Below are 17,808 nucleotides of genomic sequence, written 5' to 3'. Positions count from 1 at the left end.
TTATTTCTGAAGCAGGTTCTGAGAAAAAGCTTTCCCGCAAATGGGAGAACATGTGGCTTTCAGGAATCTAAGTGTGATGAATATAGACCCCCCCCCCAGTGGATGCAAGAGGCTGAGTTTCAGAGGAAACAAACACTTGTATTCAGTATTTCCTGAAATATAGAATGGCTAGCTCTGGTCTTCATGAGCTCGTCTACTTTGCAAATTCTGAGCCCCCCTGAAAACAACTGTGAAATACCACCAGGTTGGCTGTATTTGAGAGCTGAGATGATTTATTTCTGATTCAATTGTGGGATATTTGAAACCACAGTAAATGATTCTTTAAACTGCAGCAGCTTTGTGACGTTTGTGGGTAGTCTGTTTTCCAATTTGGAGGAACTTTATGTTCTGGCTTCAGGCCTTTGAAAGGGAAAAGTGTTTGTAGCTTTTCTGCTGTTCCTCATAGCAAGCATTGAGAGATGGATGGATGGATGGATAGATAGATAGATAGATACATAGATAGATAGATACATAGATAGATGATAGATAGATAGATAGATAGATAGATAGATAGATAGATAGATAGATAGATAGATAGATAGATAGATAGATAGATGATAGATAGATAGACAGACAGACAGAGAGACAGATAATATAGATAGACAGACAGACAGACAGACAGACAATAGAGATAGATAGATAGATAGATAGATAGATAGACAGACAGACAGACAGACAGACAGACAGACAGACAGACAGACAGACAGACAGACAGACAGATAGATAGATAGATAGATAGATAGATAGATGATCGATAGATAGATAGACAGACAGATAGATAATAGATAGATGATTGATAGATAGATAGATAGACAGACAGACAGATAATAGATAGATAGATAGACAGACAGACAGACAGACAGACAGACAGACAGACAGATAATAGAGATAGATAGATAGATAGATAGGTAGGTAGGTAGGTAGGTAGGTAGGTAGATAGATAGATAGATAGATAGATAGATAGATAGATAGATAGATAGATAGATAGANGCACATGATATGGAGTAAGGATATGGAAGGATGATTATATTTCTGCAAAACTGCAACATTTCTGCATTTATTCCCTTTTGAAGAGAGTGAAAATAAGGGGCAGCAGCTAGAAGAAGGACTATAATTTTTGCCCTCCAAACATTCTGACATTGGCATATTGGAAGACAATCATAAATCATTTTGAAACTCTTTGGAGGAATTGAAAGTGATGCTGGTGTACCCTGTTAAGCCATTGCTGGCTTGCTGAATAGGTCCCAATTTCTGAATTCAAATACTTTGCTAGGGCAGGTAAGAAGACGGTAACACCGTAAGAAGAACCTACAGAATCCAGATTTTGATCACGAAGATCCATTCTCTATTCTTGTCAGATTTTTCTGACATTTCCATTTGCACTAAAAAGTGAATTAAACAAAAAAAAAGGAGTATCTCTGAAAAACACGGGTGAATTGGTGGTGGTAATAGGAGCCTAGAAAGTGGCTTGACCGTAACGAGGAGAAGGAATAGAAAAATTAAAAAGGAGAAGTTTCAAAATTGAATCCAACTGCTTCTTATTCAGCATTTCTTATTTCCTCTTCCCAAACTGTCTAGCCTTTCTGAGTTGAGAGACTATAGAGCAAATCAACCGGACAAAGAGAAGAGGGAAGATAAGAAGAAGTCCTGTCCGTCTCCAACCCTGGGCACCTCCGGGCAAGCTGTCATCTCTCTGCTCACTCCTGAAGAACTGGAGAAGCTTCTGGAGGAGGTGAAAGCTTTGGATGAAGCAACGCTAAAGGCAAGTCCCTGACATTCTCAACTTTTCCAATAGCTTCTCCTAACCAGGAATCTGTGGGTGTTTCATACAACAATCCTTATCACTCTCAACCAGCTGAGCCAATAGTATCAGCAAGATGGACTACTCTGTCCATCCGTCCGTCCATCCATCCATCCATCCATCCATTCCCTAGCACTGATTCATTTATACAGGGAGGGGCTGCATTTTCACTTTTGAAGCAGAAGCTGAGAATGAATATTTCAGGAATGCTTTAATACTTGCAGTATTCAGAATCTTCTTTTTCTCACCTCACCCTCTTTATATTATTATTATTATTAATAATATCTTTTATTCATTAAACATGAACCTCAGTCAACTGAACATTCAAATTGGCTGGCGCTGATGGTTGACACGGGTTGCTGCCAGCATCCTAGGTATCAACCAGGTACCTCCTTAAAATAGAAGATGTTCCGAGTAACGCAGTTTTTTTGTAATGTTGCTGGAGTTATTGCAGGAAGCTGCAGTTTCTTGATGTATTTTATTATTATTATTATTATTATTATTATTATTATTATTATTATTATTGATGATGATGATGATGATGATGATGATGATGATGATGATCACATAGTCAGCCAGATGTTCAGACTGGATTTGGCATTTTTGTCTACCTATCGAGTCCTTACCAAGGACCTGGGATAGGCAGATGTGGATGTTTGACGGTATTATAGATATCGTCGCAGGATGGAAGCAGTTCCTAGTAAGGCCGCCTTTTGCAATTGACTAATGGCGAATTTGTCAATGCCAATGGTGTTCAAGTGGTGCTCCAGTTGTTTTGGGATTGCACCCAAGGAGCCTATTACTATTATTATTGTTTATTATAATTGTTGTTGTTGTTGTTGTTATTATTATTATTATTATTTTGCTTTGCACAGCAACTCAATGACATTCATGTGACGATTCTCCATAAAGAAGAAGGGACTGGCCTTGGGTTTAGCTTGGCTGGTGGAATAGACCTTGAAAACAAAACTGTTGTCGTAAGTAATCTGCTAGGTGGGTTATTTTACGGAGGCGCTTCTCGATAGATCAAAAACCCTTTGTGAGAATAGCTTCAGTTCCCATCTCATATGGATTTTTTCATAATCCAAAGAAGGCTGGAAGCCCAGTCTCTCCATTCCTATTTCAGCACTCCCACTACTATACTATACCAGGTCTTCATCTTGTTGCACATAATGAAATTTAAACCAGAGAAAGTAAAATCACATTCTGTATTATCATATTAGTCTGCCTCCCTTCTTTTTTCTTCCTTTCTTCCTTTTTACGTTCTCCTTTACAGGAGAACAATTTTCCCGCTTATTTTCCACCACGTAGACAAATTCAAAAACTTTTCTGTTTCTAGGATCCTGTCTGTCTTTTAAAAGGAAAGAAATCCCCACAGTATTATTTTATTAGCGCTGACAAGAACGTTATAAATCAATCCTCTTTTTAAATGGAACTAAGGCTTAATTTGCTGATGCCCTCCACTTCTCAAACTCTATAGTGCAATTAAAAATAAAAAATAAATCTCACCCAGCTTACTTCTCAAGATGCAAACGAAAAACCGGTAAGGAAACTTCTTCACGACGTGTCTTTCCCTCTTTCGGAAATTTGTAACAGGTTCACAAAGTCTTCCCCAGTGGTCTAGCAACGCAGGAAGGAACTATCCAAAAAGGGGATGAGGTCTTATCGATCAATGGGAAATCTCTTAAGGGTGCCACTCACACCGAAGCCCTGGAGATCTTGCGAAAAGCGCGGCACCTCGGGCTGGCAGTGATTGTCACACGAAAGCCCAAAGAGAGACAATGGAGCACCAGTGGGCCCCTTCAGTCCTCAGTGTCCACAGGAAGCGAAACGTCCATGGATTCCAGTGAGTCCGAGTATTGACAACGGGAAAGGAATAAGTGTTGGGGGTGGAGAAGGGCATTCAAGATGAAATCTATGCACAGATGGTACCTTGATTTAGTTTTGGGTTCTTCAATAGAAAATATTTCAGAATAATCTAGGGAAAGAAGGTGGTGTGGTGGAGGAAGAAATATTTGTGTAGAATTAGGCAAGGGGGGGGGAGTGGGAACAGACTGGGCATTTGAGAGAGAGAGAGAGAGAGAGAGAGAGAGAGAGAGAGAGAGAGAGAGAGAGAGAGAAAAGAATCATAAGTAAGTCTTTCCACTGGACATTGGTTAGGAGGGTTGAGGTAATTCTGTACATTTTGCGTGATTCTTCCAGGGCACAGTGGGCAAATAAAGGTTAAAGTTTCCAGTGCACAGTGATTGAGAAGGGTTAGGATTTGAGAAGGGAGGAAGACCCCAAGATTTTAGGATGTTCTCCCTTTTAGAACTGGGCTGTGCCCGTTTGTGGACTTCCCTTAAACGTTTCAAGTTTCCCATCTCTAAATGACATGAAATTCTGCTCCCTAGATTTCAGCAATTTAGTTCTATGCTGGGCCACTAATAGGATCTCAGAAAGTCAGTTTAGGGCAGGGGTCTTCAAACTTGGCCCTTTTATGACTTGTGGACCCCTGCCCTAAACTAACTTTCTGAGATCCTATTAGTGGCCCAGCATAGAACTACCTGTACTAAACTGATGGTTTTCCATAGCACCGTGCCATGCTATAGATTTTTACTAACAAGACTCACCCCCCCTCTAATAACGTTCTGCTTTGACCCAGCACCAGAAGATCTGATCTTCACAGTTACCCTGGAGAAGACATCTGCAGGCTTAGGTTTCAGTCTGGAAGGAGGAAAAGGCTCCATTCATGGAGATAAACCAATCACCATCAGTCGGCTTTTTAAAGGTATGGTGGATTGGTGGCGGTGAAGCTTTTGCGTGAGTTGAGAGTCGGTGCTGTCGCTGGTTGGCTGTGTGGTTGTTTTGAATTCTGAGGGGTTCGTAGGCTGGTTGTGGGTCAATGTGTCTGTTGATGGAATTGCTTGAGGAGTGCCAGGCTGTGATAAACTTGTGAGCGTGGCAGGTGGTAGCCTGGCTGATTATTTTTGTGTTGCTCCAGTCGAACTGTACTGCTTTACTGCTTTCCTTCTCTGGATATCCACGAATGACAAATGTGTATTTTGATCTCTCTCACGCCCTTACCCTCCCATGCCTCGCTAACACCACACTTTGCATCTTCCAGGCGTGACACCCCAACACAACCCCCCTATTCAGCCTGGAGATGAGCTGCTGCAGGTGCACACCCATCTGATGCAAGGACTCACTCGCTTTGAAGCTTGGAATATCATCCGGACCTTGCCAGATGGGTTTATTACTGCTACCATCCGGAGGAAAAATTCAGTGGCTGGAACAGCTTCCTCTCTCCGTGGAGAGGAATAGTGACCGTGACAGTGATGGTCACAGTGCTCAAAGAGATCTGGAACTGCTATGACCCAAACTAGAGACTCATGCCTTGCCTGTATCACCTACTCTGCAGCTGATTCAACTGCCCGTGTTCTTTGCTCGCCAAGGGAATGCCAGGAAAGGCAGAGACAAGGAGGCCAACGTAAACAGCTTGCTTGTTTGTGTTTGCAGTGTTATTAAAAGTTCCTGTGGTGAGCTGTGCCCGAATTAATCAAGGATTTTGCCCAAAGCAAAAGGGCAGAACCATGAAAGAAGATTTGATGGCAAAGGAGATAGCGGGATTAATTAACTGGGCCTTGATTGCCTAACAAGCATTAAAGCGGATGCAGGAGCTCAGCCCGTGGAGATCCATTGCAGGATCTGTGGCTTTCTTTGACGCAACATGGAGGGTGTATATCTTGACCATTCCTGGGATTACAGTGTGTGTGTGTACATTTCCATCCCTGGGAAAGCACATCTCTCTCACTTTGGACTGGCTGTAGATTGTCCACTGCTGGATCAGGAAAGCCCGATTTAGCTACATTTTTACCTGTTCCTCCAATAAAGTATTGTTCTTTTAATCATGTTACATTTACTTACAATTATCTCTCTCCCCCAGCTAAGAACTCGGTTCAGAAATAGCTGCTGCAAGCTTCACTCCAAGCAGAGACAAGAACAACAGTGACATTAAAGCACCCTTTTTTTAATCTCTAATGTATAAAAGCACATCAGAACAACCCATTATGGTTTAGAAAATATTATTGCCTAAGATCAGTAGTCATCTGGAGCAGGTATGGAGAGTTTGTGAAGACAGAAACATGGAACAGACACGCTTTCAGAGGTCCTTCTCTCTAAACAGGATCTACAGCGCAAACCTGGCTGATGTTTATCTTAGTTTCTTGTTAAATCATCGTCTCTGACAACCTGCTGTTCTATAATCAACCAAAATTTACCATAACCACATTTTTCCTCATGCTTAAGAGTTTCATACGCTTGAATGTTTCTGTGCATAAACATCTCTCTTCCTACAGAAGGCTTATAAGTCAGGATTTTTTCCCCCTGCTATGCAGGCTAAAATGCAGGCAGATATTTGTTATTTCTATGGTATGGGAGGAGAACATATGAAAAACAAATGTGGTTTCTTCAGAGTCTTTTTTTCACTTCAGCAGGAACTGCCTCTTTGGCTCAAAGCAGCTAGACCACATGAAAGGAACTCTTGATAGGCACCTGGGTGGAGATTTAAACTCAGGAGCTCTGAGTGATGCTGTCATCATTGTGAAAGATAAAGCAAGGCATGGAATTTGGCAAAGACACAGCATCAGATCTTCTTATTTGATTTTCCAATTTACAGTGAATTGCTGTCCAACTGTTTCCTGTTGAGGTGTCACTGTCTTTGAAAGCCTTTCTTGCAAACCAAAACCTGGAGGGATTCATTTCTTTTCAGAGTCCTCAGCAAGGTCAGACCACAGCAGTGTGAGTAAAATGCTATTTAATTCTACACCTGGGCTCACAAGCTCTCCATCTAAATTAAGGAGAAATTCATGTGCATCCTTTTGAACAGATCGGGAACCACACGTGCCTTTGCAAAGTGCAGCCTCAGTATTATTAAGATACAGCCCAGCTACGTTTTCCATTTGTGACTAGAGGTGGGTAGGTGGGGGGAATGGGGAACAAACTTAGGCCACTAGTGAGACAGCTGCATTAGCCAAATTCCCGTAAAACGCTGTTATGCTCTTTGGAAAGAAAGCTTCAACGATTTTCTGTGGGAGGTTCCCACTCAGATCAGTCTGAAAGAAACTGAGGAGGCGGGTCTTGTTTGGATCCCTGCAGAGAAAACAACAACAACAAAAAGAAGAGAAAGCAATTGGGTGAAAATGGCATATACATCTCCAATGAGAACCAGTTTGATACAGGTGCAGAAGAAAGCGTGAGAAAAACCTAATTGTTAATCCTCCTTTAGGCACGAAGCCAGCTGTGTGATTCAATTCCAGGAAGGTGGTCTTGTGAAACCACTTCCAAAAATGTTGCCTAGAAAACCAACATCAACTGCCCAAGTAGTCTCCAGGAATCAAGGGTGACTGGGAAGACCATAACAGCAATATATCTCAGCCAACAGGCAACGAAAACCAAAATCTTACCGGAATGGAATCATCTTGCCAATCTTTATGGCCCAAACTGGATGCTTTTACAAAGCTTCTACCGTAAAGAAGGAGATGGACCAAGCATCTCCACATAAAGGACACTCTGCTGTTTTCACACAGTGCAGGGTTTGTTTAGATGAAAAACAGCCAGCAATGGATCGTTCCACAAATTGTGGCAGTCTGCCTCTCTGCTGTTTCTCTTTATTTTTCTTTCATCTGATTCTTTGCCCTTTTCAACACTGATTGTAGTTTACTTGGAAAGGAAACGGTAAGATGTAAGTTGACCAAGTTGCATCTTCATTGACAAAGAGAAGCTACTGTGCCTTCTTAAGGGACATAAAAGACAGGTGGCTGTGGACCAGGATTTTGCTTGGAAATGTGGTAGCAAGTATTGGAGGATTAGAGATGATACTATGGAGACACGTCTATGCTTACTATTAAATATTGGTTTGTTAGGGACATCATTTCGTAATGGATGGCTCCCATCATTTCCATTATTTTGTGGATAGACACGTTTCTCCATTACTGCCCTATTACAAATGGGCAATCATCACCATGGCAGCTGTTTTATGAATGAACAGCGTTCCTCATCATGACAGCACCCCAATGCACTCCCAAAATTCTGGAAATGTCCTCTCCTGACCTTAAGGAAACAGTTAAATGCTTAAGCAGGCCATATTTCTTTTCCCAATGCCTCCTTTTCATATTCATATATTTCTACAACTTCCACATGCCAAGGACCACGCCTATTAGCCTAAGTTATTTTATTCCATAATTGACATGATAATGAGATATGCCTGATGCTGTCCTCATACCAATGGCATGAGTTGAGATATTGCATCAAATGTGCTTACTATTTTGTAATTGTAATTGTGGGATTGCATGCACATGTCCAGATGGGATCATCAAGAAATATTATGCACGGTTCCTTTTCCTCCTCAATATATATTTTTTTTCTTTTCATCTATTAGCTGGCATGCTTCTGCACTATTAGAAGGAAACAGAAGCTGTATTTTTGAGGAGGCAGCATCCATAATTCATTTCCAAACTATATCAATCTCAGCAACGTGAGTTTCTAATTAACTCACGTATGAACCAGTTGTCCAATTGGCTTTTAATGCAAAGTATAAAGCCTACATATTTCTTTCTTATTTATTTGCCAAATTTATCTAGCTGCCCATCTCAGATTGTGACTCTTGATGGCACACGACAAAACAAACAACACCCATCTTGAATAATTATTAAATTTACATAAAGCTGGCCACTTCCTGTAGAAAAACTACCTCCCTCAAACTGTAGGGTGCTGCTTAAAATCTAATTTGGCAGCAGCAACAGCAAAAGGTGTGTTAAACCCTAAAGCATTCTTGGCCTAACAGGGTCGTGTCGTCAAATATTTCCAATTTTTTCTTACCCTGGAACAGGATTGAGGAAACAGCCGCAGGGGAAATTCAGGCCTCTGACGTAATTGGGCTGAGGCGGACTAAGGCGATGCTCCACGTTGGTTGCTATGAGGGAGGAACATTAAAAAATAAAAATTGAGATTCTTATCAACTGGGGTTTCCCTAGATATATAGATATAGATGTATAGATGTAAATATAGATATATATAGATGTAGATAAAGATATAGATATATAGATGTAGATATATAGATGTATAGATGTAAATATAGATATATAGATGTAGATAAAGATATATAGATGTAGATATAGATATATAGATATAGATGTAGATAAAGATATATAGATGTAGATATAGATACATAGATGTAGATATAGATATAGATATATAGATAGATATAGATATAGGTGTGTGTGTGTGTGCGTGTATAGCATGTGTATATGTGTGTTATGTATGTATATGGGTAGATGTATACTTTCTTTTGAGAGTAGGCAAGAGAATTTCATTTTTAATGGGCGACAGTGTGCTCACGGTAAAAAACGACAATAATGTTTATCTCATATTACTTGACAACAGCATGAGAATCAAAGATAAGTTTGGTTGCCAAAGCTAACTTGGGTCCCGATTCTCAGAAAAAGAATGCTCCAATGGTCTTGGGTCACTTTATCAGTTCACTGATGGTCACACACAGTGGTCACAGTTGAACGGTCACCTTGGCTGCAAGCCAGCCCCAAGAAAACCAGTGCCCCAAAGATTTGAACCAGCTTACCAGCAGTCATTTTTGAGCCGTCCTCGTTCTGTTGGATCAGGACCACGTCTAAGAACTCTCTTGGGGAGATCAGATTCATAAAAGCCGAATGGGTGGTGGTTCTCAGGACACAAACGTTCTGAAATTGCACACAGCGGTGGCAAGGATATTTAAGAACTCATCTCAATCCAATGGCAAAGCTAACAGTATACTTCTGCACAATAGAAGCTTAACTAAATTGAACCAAGAATGTTACCCATATATCATGGTATCCAACCCATCATACATCGTGGTAAATATAAACATAGACTGGGTTTTAAGGGGCACTGGGTGATCATAAATATCACAAATTAGCAACTGTATAAAAAAGGCTGAGTCAGAAACCAAAGGTTCTTCTTCTCTGTCTCCTTCTCCTTTCTCCCCTCTCCTCTCTTTCTTTCTTTCTTTCTTTCTTTCTTTCTTTCTTTCTTTCTTTCTTTCTTTCTTCTTTCTTTTTTTCTTTCTTTTCTTTTCTTTCTTCAGTAATTATGCATACCCAACCAGTGTGTTTGCAGTCTCAATGTCAGTAGATAGCCAGTCAGCCACCCACCACAGTTTTAGCACCATACAAAGAGACATCAATGCTTCCACCATTCCCTACATCCCAAAACATAATGGGGATTCCTTTTCTTTCCAGTTACCCTACAATAGCCAGGGCTGGCTCCCAATAGCACCTTACTTTCCTAGCTGTCTCTGGCTATAAGTAAAGGCATGTTATACTTACATTGTTTATGGATTCAACAACCAGTAGTTTGTTCACGTTGTCATCCCATTTTTCTCTAAGTCCACCAGTCTCTGGCTTGATACATTTAAACACGTCCTCTGGCTTTGCCGCTAAAATTCCTTCTGCCCTGTATCTTTTGAGAGAGGGAGGAAGAATGGGGAGAAAATCTTAGTGAATGAAGTAGAAGGGTGCTATTCCAATCAAATTGCATTTTGAGTGTCCTTAATAAATGGAGCCAGTTAAGGTGTTGGCTTAGAAACCAGGAGACTGGGAATTCTAGTGCCACCTTAGGTAAAAAAGCTACTGGCTGATTTGGGCCATGCATTTTCTCTCAGCCCAACTCACTTCACAGAGTAGTTAATGTGGGGAAAACAGGAGGACGAAGGAATAGTAGCTATGTTCACTGCCTAGAACAGTGGTGGCGAACCTATGGCAAGTGTGCCAGAGGGAGCCCTCTGAGCCCTCTCTGTGGGCACATGTGCCATTGCCCCAGCCCAGGCACAGCCCGCATGGAGCAGCGCAGCCAAGGACATGGCAGCCGGACAGTGGGAACAAGTCTCCGCCCTCGCGCCCCATCCCGCGCAGGGATGCGGGCGGAGGGCGTGGCCACCACGGCGCTGCTGCAACGGGCCACGGAGGTGGTGGGTGGCCCTGTGGGCAGGCAGGGCGGGTTTTGGGCAGTCGGTCTCTAAAAGGTTCGCCATCCCTGGCCTAGAATTACATACAAAGTAATAAAGGTGCGATAAAAATCAAACAGAATGTACCTCTGCATGTAATACACTGGCATTCCAACAATTTGCCTGCTTTTTAAATTGCGAGAAAATGTGTTTGTTTTATACAGAACACCAAAGAAAGTAGCACCTCACCTGAGCAAAATGCTCAGTTACTTTAATAAATACACACTATAGTTCTGTATTTCATCATATATAAGCTTTCTTGGGACTGATGCATTTCTATATCTTTGGGACAAGTCATATTTTATAAGATCAGCTATTTATAACTGTATGACGCAGCCAAGCAGTTTGCATCATATCTTACATTACATAATATTCTTCTTTATCATGAACTTTGGAACTTTTTTCTCCAAAGAAAAAAATTAAATAACAAAGCCTATGATCGGTATGTTGGACATTTACTTGGTTAGAAGTCTCTTTTCTTCTCTTCCATTACTGGAACCTTCACCTTTTTGTGCTTCATCTACCAGCTGTTGACTATGTTATTCCCATTTTAAAAGCATAGAACTAAAATTAGCAATAAATAAGACAGAAGTGGCATCTCAGAGATCAATTTATGCCCCTAGAACTTTACCCAAATGTTGTTTTTGCTTCTGTAATTTTACTTACAGGTTTCCACAAAACACAGTTGAAGGTCTCCAAGATATTGTAACATTATTCTAGAAAGACATTTAAAAAAAAAATAATCAGATACAATCAGCTGCATTATTGCTGCGCACTGAAACGGAATGAGGTTTTATTCAACCTTAACGTTTATTTTTTTAATACGTTAAGAATAAATTTTAGGGAAGTAAGAGACTAAAGCAACAACAAAAACCCACAAGGTTGTCTCATGTCAACTAAAAAATGAACAAATTTGCTTCAAGCAACTAGATTTTTCATTAGCCATAATAACTAACTTTCCCCATTGCTTTCAATGGGCCTTCTTTAAACATGAGTAATTCTGGAGTTAGTTCAACTGTTTCTGTTGAAACTGAAAGTTGTTTAGTAAGCCGGTTCTGAAGTGAATCCAGTTTTCCATTGACCTGGTCAGAAGGTCGCCAAAGTTGATCACATGACCCCAGGTCACTGCGACCATCATAAATCTGAGTTCTGATCACTGAATGTGGGGATGCTGTGATAGTCATAAGTGTGAGAAACGGTCAGAAGTCACTTTTTTCAGCGCCGTTTGTAAACTTCAAGCGGCCACCGAAGGTGTGTGAAGTCTTGGACTACTCGTATCCTTTTGCAATATTGGTGGACGTTAATCCCAAATAACGACACAGTATAATAATAATAATAATGATAAAGTTGGAAGGGACCTTGGAGGTCATCTAGTCCAACCCCCTGCTCAGGCAGGAAACCCTATACCATTTCAGACAAATAGCTGTCCAGTCTCTTCTTAAAAACTTCCAGTGTTGGTGCATTCACCGCTTCTGGAGGCAGGTTGTTCCACTGGTTAATTGTTCTAACTGTCAGGAAGTTTCTCCTTAGTTCTAGGTTGCTTCTCTCTTTGGTTAGTTTCCATTCGTTGCTTCTTGTCCTGCCTTCAGTGTGGGCCAGTCGTGCGTTCTCAGCCCAAGACAACTTGGAGGATTATTGTTGTGTGGGAAATAGGAGGAGGAGGAAGGCGTTTTAGGTGTGTTTGCCACATTCAATTACTTCAAAAGATGGGATAAAAATCTAATAATAACTAGGAGACCTCAAGTTCTAGTTCTGCCTTAGGCACAAAACCAGCTGGGTGACTTTGGGCCAGTCCCTCTCTATCAGCTCTAGAAAGGAAGTAACGGCTAGCTACCTCTTGGGGGAAAAAAAAAAACCCTTGCCAAAAAAACCTGCAAGTACTAGTCCAGGCAGTTTCCAGGCACAAAGGAAATTTTAAAAAACAACAACAATAAACAATAACTCACACATTTTGATGGCCTTGGGATGCTTATCGGAGACATAAAGAGCAAGAAAGGAGCTCCACGTTATAGTCCAATTCTGACTATCCCTAGAAAATCCTAGCATTGAAATGGTGCTTTTGGGGAGTGATCTTATCAGAAATAATAATAATAATAATAATAATAATAATAATAATAATAGTAGTAGTAGTAATAATAATAATAATAGTAATAATAGTAATAATAGTAATAATAATAATAATAGTAAAGTTGGAAGGGACTTTGGAGGTCATCTAGTCCAACCCCCTGCTCAGGCAGGAAACCCTATACCATTTCGGACAAATGGCTGTCCAGTCTCTTCTTAAAAACTTCCAGTGTTGGAGCACCCACAACTTCTGGAGGCAGGTGGTTCCACTGGTTAATTGTTCTAACTGTCAGGAAGTTTCTCCTTAGTTCCAGGTTGCTTCTCTCCTTGATTAGTTTCCACCCGTTGCTTCTTGTCCTGCCTTCAGGTGCTTTGGAGAATAGCTTGACTCCCTCTTCTTTGTGGCAGCCCTTGAGATATTGGAACACTGCTATCATGTCCCCCCTCGTCCTTCTCTTCATTAAACTAGACATACCCAAAATAACATATTTTTTCCCTTTGAAAAGTCTCTCTCTCTCTCTCTCTCTCTCTCTCCCTCCCTCCCTCCCTCCCTCCCTCTCCTTCCCAACAATCAATACTGTGTTTTGATAAGTCCTCACATGCATCCATAACAGCCTGGGGGTAACTTTCACCATCTCTTCTCTTCCAAACTACTGGGATGGAAAGAAACAACTTGGCAAAAAGGAAAGTTGGAAGGAAATGGGTCCCTTTCCAAAGCCTTACAGATGGAAAAATAAAGACAGCTCTTTGAGGGGCTTTCCTCCTCACCATTCCTATGTCCCAAATTCTACTTAAAACCTCTTCTCTAGATGTCACATATTGGATGGAGCAGTTCTGTGGCAGTCTCTTTCTGGAAACAGTCTGTGGTTTTTTCCTAACACAACCCCTGAATCTTTTACAAAATATCCAATTGCATATAGACAAGTTGTTGTTGTTGTTGTTGTTGTTGTTGTTGTTGTTTTGAGACTTGCTTGACTCCTGCTAACTTCCTGAACATATCCCTCTGGCTTCCAGGAAAAAAAAAATCCCCATCCCCAGCTTTTAATTTTTGCACCAAGTGCTAGAGCAAAAAAGAAAGATCTATATGCATTGTGTAAAATAAAGTATGCATCTGCCTCTGCCTAGAGCAGAGGTCCCCAATCTTTTGGGCACCAGTTTTGTGGAGAGAGGTTTTCCCGCGGACCGAAGGGTGTGTGGTTTTGTGTGCTGCCTGCATCCCGTGGACGGGGCTTTGCTTGTTTGTGTGGACCGGTTGCTGGCATGCTGCGGCCTGGTACTAGTCCAAGGATGGGGGTGGGTGGGTGGATGGGTGGGTTGGGGACCCCTGGCCTAGAGATTCAGTTCTGGAATCTAGCAAAGGCTGATCCAATTCAGGCTGTTGGTTCATCCAGCTTAGTATACTGACAGTTGCTGTATTGGGAGATGATGGGAAAATAAATCCTTTTTATCGAATACCTGCGTGTCTGCCCCCCCCTTCCAGGATCATCACTTAGCAGTAAAAAGATCCTAGTGTCTTTCTTTTCTGTCCTGCAAACCCTCCCCCAGACTCCCAAAACAGGACAGCTATTAAACGGCAGTCTAGACCAGTGATGGCGAACCTTTTAGAGACCGAGTGCCCAAACTGCAACCCAAAACCCACTTACGCATCGTCGAGTGCCGGGTGGGTGTGGCCCATTGGCTGGGTGTGGCCAGTTGGGTGGACGTGGCCCATTGGGTGGGCGTGACTGCGGTGGTAACGGCAGACGGTGGGACTAAAAAGTTCAATCAATCAATTCCAACTTTGCAAGATCTATTTTTTCCCCGCGAGAAGTTGAAATTGACTGATTGAACCTTTTTTTTTTTTTTTTGCACATGGCGGCGGAGGCCTAAAGCGAAAAGGTTTATAAAACCCATTTGAAGGCCTAGGACTGGGGCGACGGCGCGTGTGCCCACAGAGAGGGCTCTGAGTGCCGCCTCTGGCACCCGTGCCATAGGTTCACCACCACTGGTCTAGACTCTCTAAAAGGCCAATGAAACTCCAGCTGTCCAGATTTCACCTTTTCAAATATTCCCAGCGGGAAAGGAGATACCGGAGGAAGCAAGTGGGGAGTCGCCGAATCGCTTTAGATCACTTTAGATCCCAGGGGAGGGAAAACAGGTTCTCCCCTGCCGATTAAAGAAAAGAAGAAGAAAAAAAATCTAGCAAAACCAGCAGGGGAAGAGCCGGAGCTGATTTTCCAGCTTCCAGTGCAGCTGGCAAAACTGCTTTGACAAGCGAAATAAGCGGCGCGTAAAAGCAGTAGTATTTAATACTCAATGAAGAAGTTAGGATCTTTGGAGGTTGGGTCCTGCCTGCGGTCCAGAGCGATGGGAACAGCTCCGGGTGTCCCCCCTTCCTCTTAAGGAGAAAGGGGCGCCTTGCCTCGGCCCCTCAAGGGGGAAAATCGGTGGGTCGAGGGGTCCCCCCTTCCCCTCCCCTCCCCCGCCTACCGCTCGCTTGAAGCCGCTCCAGCCGCTGGGGTCCTTCCGGTAGCTCTCCAAGTGCTGCGCTGCCCATTCAGCAGCCTTCTGGTACTCCATGGCGAGAGACGCTGACGCGCTCCCGGCTGGCGTGGGAATGGCTGGCGGTGGAGGAGGAAGAGACGGCAGAGCAACTTGCTAAGGCCGGCCCAGAAAAAAAGGGCCGGCCTCCCTTTGGAGCCCCGCCATCCTTGCCCGGAGGAATCAGCGCGGCGCCGCCTCCTCCTCTCGCTTCTCCCAACACGCGCGCACGCGAAGGCTCGTGAGAATGGAGGGTTCGGGTTGGGAACGGCGAAAGACGAGAACTACTGCCTATTAGTTGCGCTGGTGGGAAGCAGATGCTGTTGTACACCCGCTGTCAACTTGGTGCCGTGGACGGTAGGGGCGATGGATGGATGGATGGAGGGATGGAGGGATGGATGGAGGATGGAGGAGGAGGAGGAGACGGGAGACCAACTTGTTAAGACCAGCCCAGAAAAAGGGCCGGCCTCCCTTTGGAGCCCCGCCATCCTTGCCCGGAGGAATCAGCGCGGCGCCGCCTCCTCTCGCTTCTCTCAACACGCGCGCACGCGAAGGATCGTGAGAATGGAGGGTTCGGGTTGGGAATGGCGAAAGACGAGAACTAAGTGCTGCCTATTTAGTTGCGCTGGTGGGAAGCAGATGCTGTTGTACACCCGCTGTCAACTTGGTGCCGTGGACGGTAGGAGCGATGGATGGATGGATGGATGGATGGAGGAGGAGGAAACACGTGTCTTTTCCTCAGATTTTGTCTGCAGATGCCTTTCCAAGCAACCAGGTGCTTCAGGACAAAAAAGTGGCTTTAACCATCTTTTCACCTTTAACAGGTGGTTTGTTTTTCTCTTGTGAGAATAGGGCAGAAGGTAAAAACCCTCGCGAGAATTAGATTTGGGTTAATAAAATTGTTAAATTAATTGCTTAAGGCAGTGTTTCTCAACCTTGACAATTTTAAGGCATGTGGACTTCAACTCCCAGAATTCCACAGCCAGCATTGCTGGCTGTGGAATTCTGGGAGTTGAAGTCCACATGCCTTAAAATTGTCAAGGTTGAGAAACACTGGACTTAACGCTTAAGGTGCTGGCCTAGAAACCAGGAGAGAGTGACTGCTAGTTCTGACTTAGGCGTGAAAGCTGGCTGGGGGACTTTAGGCCAGTCTTTCTCTTTCAGCCCAGCCCACCTCACAGGGTTGTTGTGGAGAAAATGGGAGGAGGAAGGCGTATTGGGCATGTTCACTTGCCTTGAGTGACTTGTAAAATAAGAAAGGCGAGATAAAAATCCAATCGACCAATCAATTCAAGTTGGTTATTTAACCACATGCAAACTGTTGCTAGTTAATAGTTTATTTAATGTCTGGAGTGAGCAGAGTAATGTAACTGAACAACAGAGAAAGCAGCCCCTGTTCTGGGAAGCTGGCCTGCCATTGCCAGAATCCATTACTTAAATCAAGGGTCTTCAAACGTGGCCCTTTTATGACTTGTGGACTTCAACTCCCAGAATTCCTCAGCCAGGCACAGGAATTCTGGGAGTCGAAGTCCACAAGTCATAAAAGGGCCAAGTTTGAAGACCCCTGACTTAAATGCACCGAGATTCAATGGGTGGGATCAGTTTCTTCTCTATGATTTTGAATGGTCATTACTACAGTCCAATTTTAGAGCAAAGATACTTTAGCCCATGAATAAGCAAGTAGAGAGAATGTCACAGGAATGGAACTACTCAACATTCATCCTCAAGTGGAATGTAACAACGCTTAAGCAAAGTCAAAACATTTAGGATTGTGGGGTACCCGGCAGAGCTCTGAGTGTACCTCAGTTCACAGTTGTCAAATGTTGCAGTTCCCCCCCCCCCAAGAAGGAAATATTAAAAGGGCAGAATGTTATATTTCCTCAAAGGATCTTAAAGAGGCAGAAAAGCATACCCAGTTTTTCTTAATAGCCTCAAGTCTCCCTCCCCCAAGCAGAAACCAGCTCTGTAGAAATGCTGATGTAATAATCCATTCAGGAAGGTTGGAGCTCTCCAGCTAGAAGCTTAGGAAGACAAAGACACCTAAAATCTACATACCCCACCCTAACTCTAGGACAGGACATAATAGGATTAACCCACAGATGCCAAAGGGGCACACACAAATGCAGGTCAAAGTACATGACACAGGAAATACAAAGCCTCAAACAGGAACAGGAAACAACTCCAAACAAAAGCCCAAGAGGGTCTAAAAACCCACTCCCTACATGTGCTCTCTCTCTTTTCTTCCAGAGCCATCTTTCTGTCTGGCTCTCCTCTTCAATAATCTGCAACCTTCTTTCTAAAGCAGTCACCGTGTTGTTTATTCCCAGCTTGGACTGAACCCCTTTGAAGA

At 43.0% G+C, this 17,808-nt stretch overlaps 2 protein-coding genes across 2 annotated transcripts in view; one reads left to right on the top strand and one right to left on the bottom strand.

Moving 5' to 3' along the window:
* The window catches only part of IL16 (interleukin 16), a gene marked incomplete at its 5' end in the record, with an annotated part of 33,975 nt that extends 28,260 nt beyond the window's left edge, over window positions 1–5,715 (top strand). Inside the window, 4 exons of the mRNA XM_029284900.1 lie at window positions 2,716–2,817; window positions 3,437–3,686; window positions 4,485–4,610; window positions 4,947–5,715. Coding sequence (XP_029140733.1) covers window positions 2,716–2,817; window positions 3,437–3,686; window positions 4,485–4,610; window positions 4,947–5,143 — 675 coding nt within the window. The remainder of the gene's footprint in view (window positions 1–2,715; window positions 2,818–3,436; window positions 3,687–4,484; window positions 4,611–4,946) is intronic.
* A 908-nt stretch (window positions 5,716–6,623) lies between these two features.
* STARD5 (StAR related lipid transfer domain containing 5) lies at window positions 6,624–15,534 on the bottom strand. The gene is made up of 6 exons (XM_015820195.1): window positions 15,408–15,534; window positions 11,541–11,590; window positions 10,198–10,330; window positions 9,456–9,573; window positions 8,699–8,792; window positions 6,624–6,970 (listed from the first exon to the last, which is right to left on the bottom strand). The coding sequence occupies exons 1-6, from the start codon at window positions 15,495–15,497 to the stop codon at window positions 6,823–6,825; spliced, it is 633 nt and encodes a 210-aa protein (XP_015675681.1). The 5' UTR covers window positions 15,498–15,534; the 3' UTR covers window positions 6,624–6,822.
* Between the last annotated feature and the right edge of the window lie 2,274 nt (window positions 15,535–17,808).

Source organism: Protobothrops mucrosquamatus, unplaced genomic scaffold (genome assembly GCF_001527695.2).
Source record: "Protobothrops mucrosquamatus isolate PMUCROS unplaced genomic scaffold, P.Mucros_1.0 scaffold1082, whole genome shotgun sequence".
Classification (NCBI taxonomy): domain Eukaryota; kingdom Metazoa; phylum Chordata; class Lepidosauria; order Squamata; family Viperidae; genus Protobothrops; species Protobothrops mucrosquamatus.
This window is presented reverse-complemented; position numbering and strand designations above follow the sequence as displayed.

Coding starts and splice junctions, on each gene's coding strand:
- STARD5 (XM_015820195.1), bottom strand. CDS start 15,497: ATGGAGTACCAGAAGGCTGCTGAATGGGCAGCGCAGCACTTGGAGAGC. Junction 11,591..15,407: donor GGAGCGGCTTCAAGCGAGCG/GTAGGCGGGGGA, acceptor ATGTCTTTCTAG/AATAATGTTACAATATCTTG. Junction 6,971..8,698: donor TTCCTCAATCCTGTTCCAGG/GTAAGAAAAAAT, acceptor TTTTCTCTGCAG/GGATCCAAACAAGACCCGCC.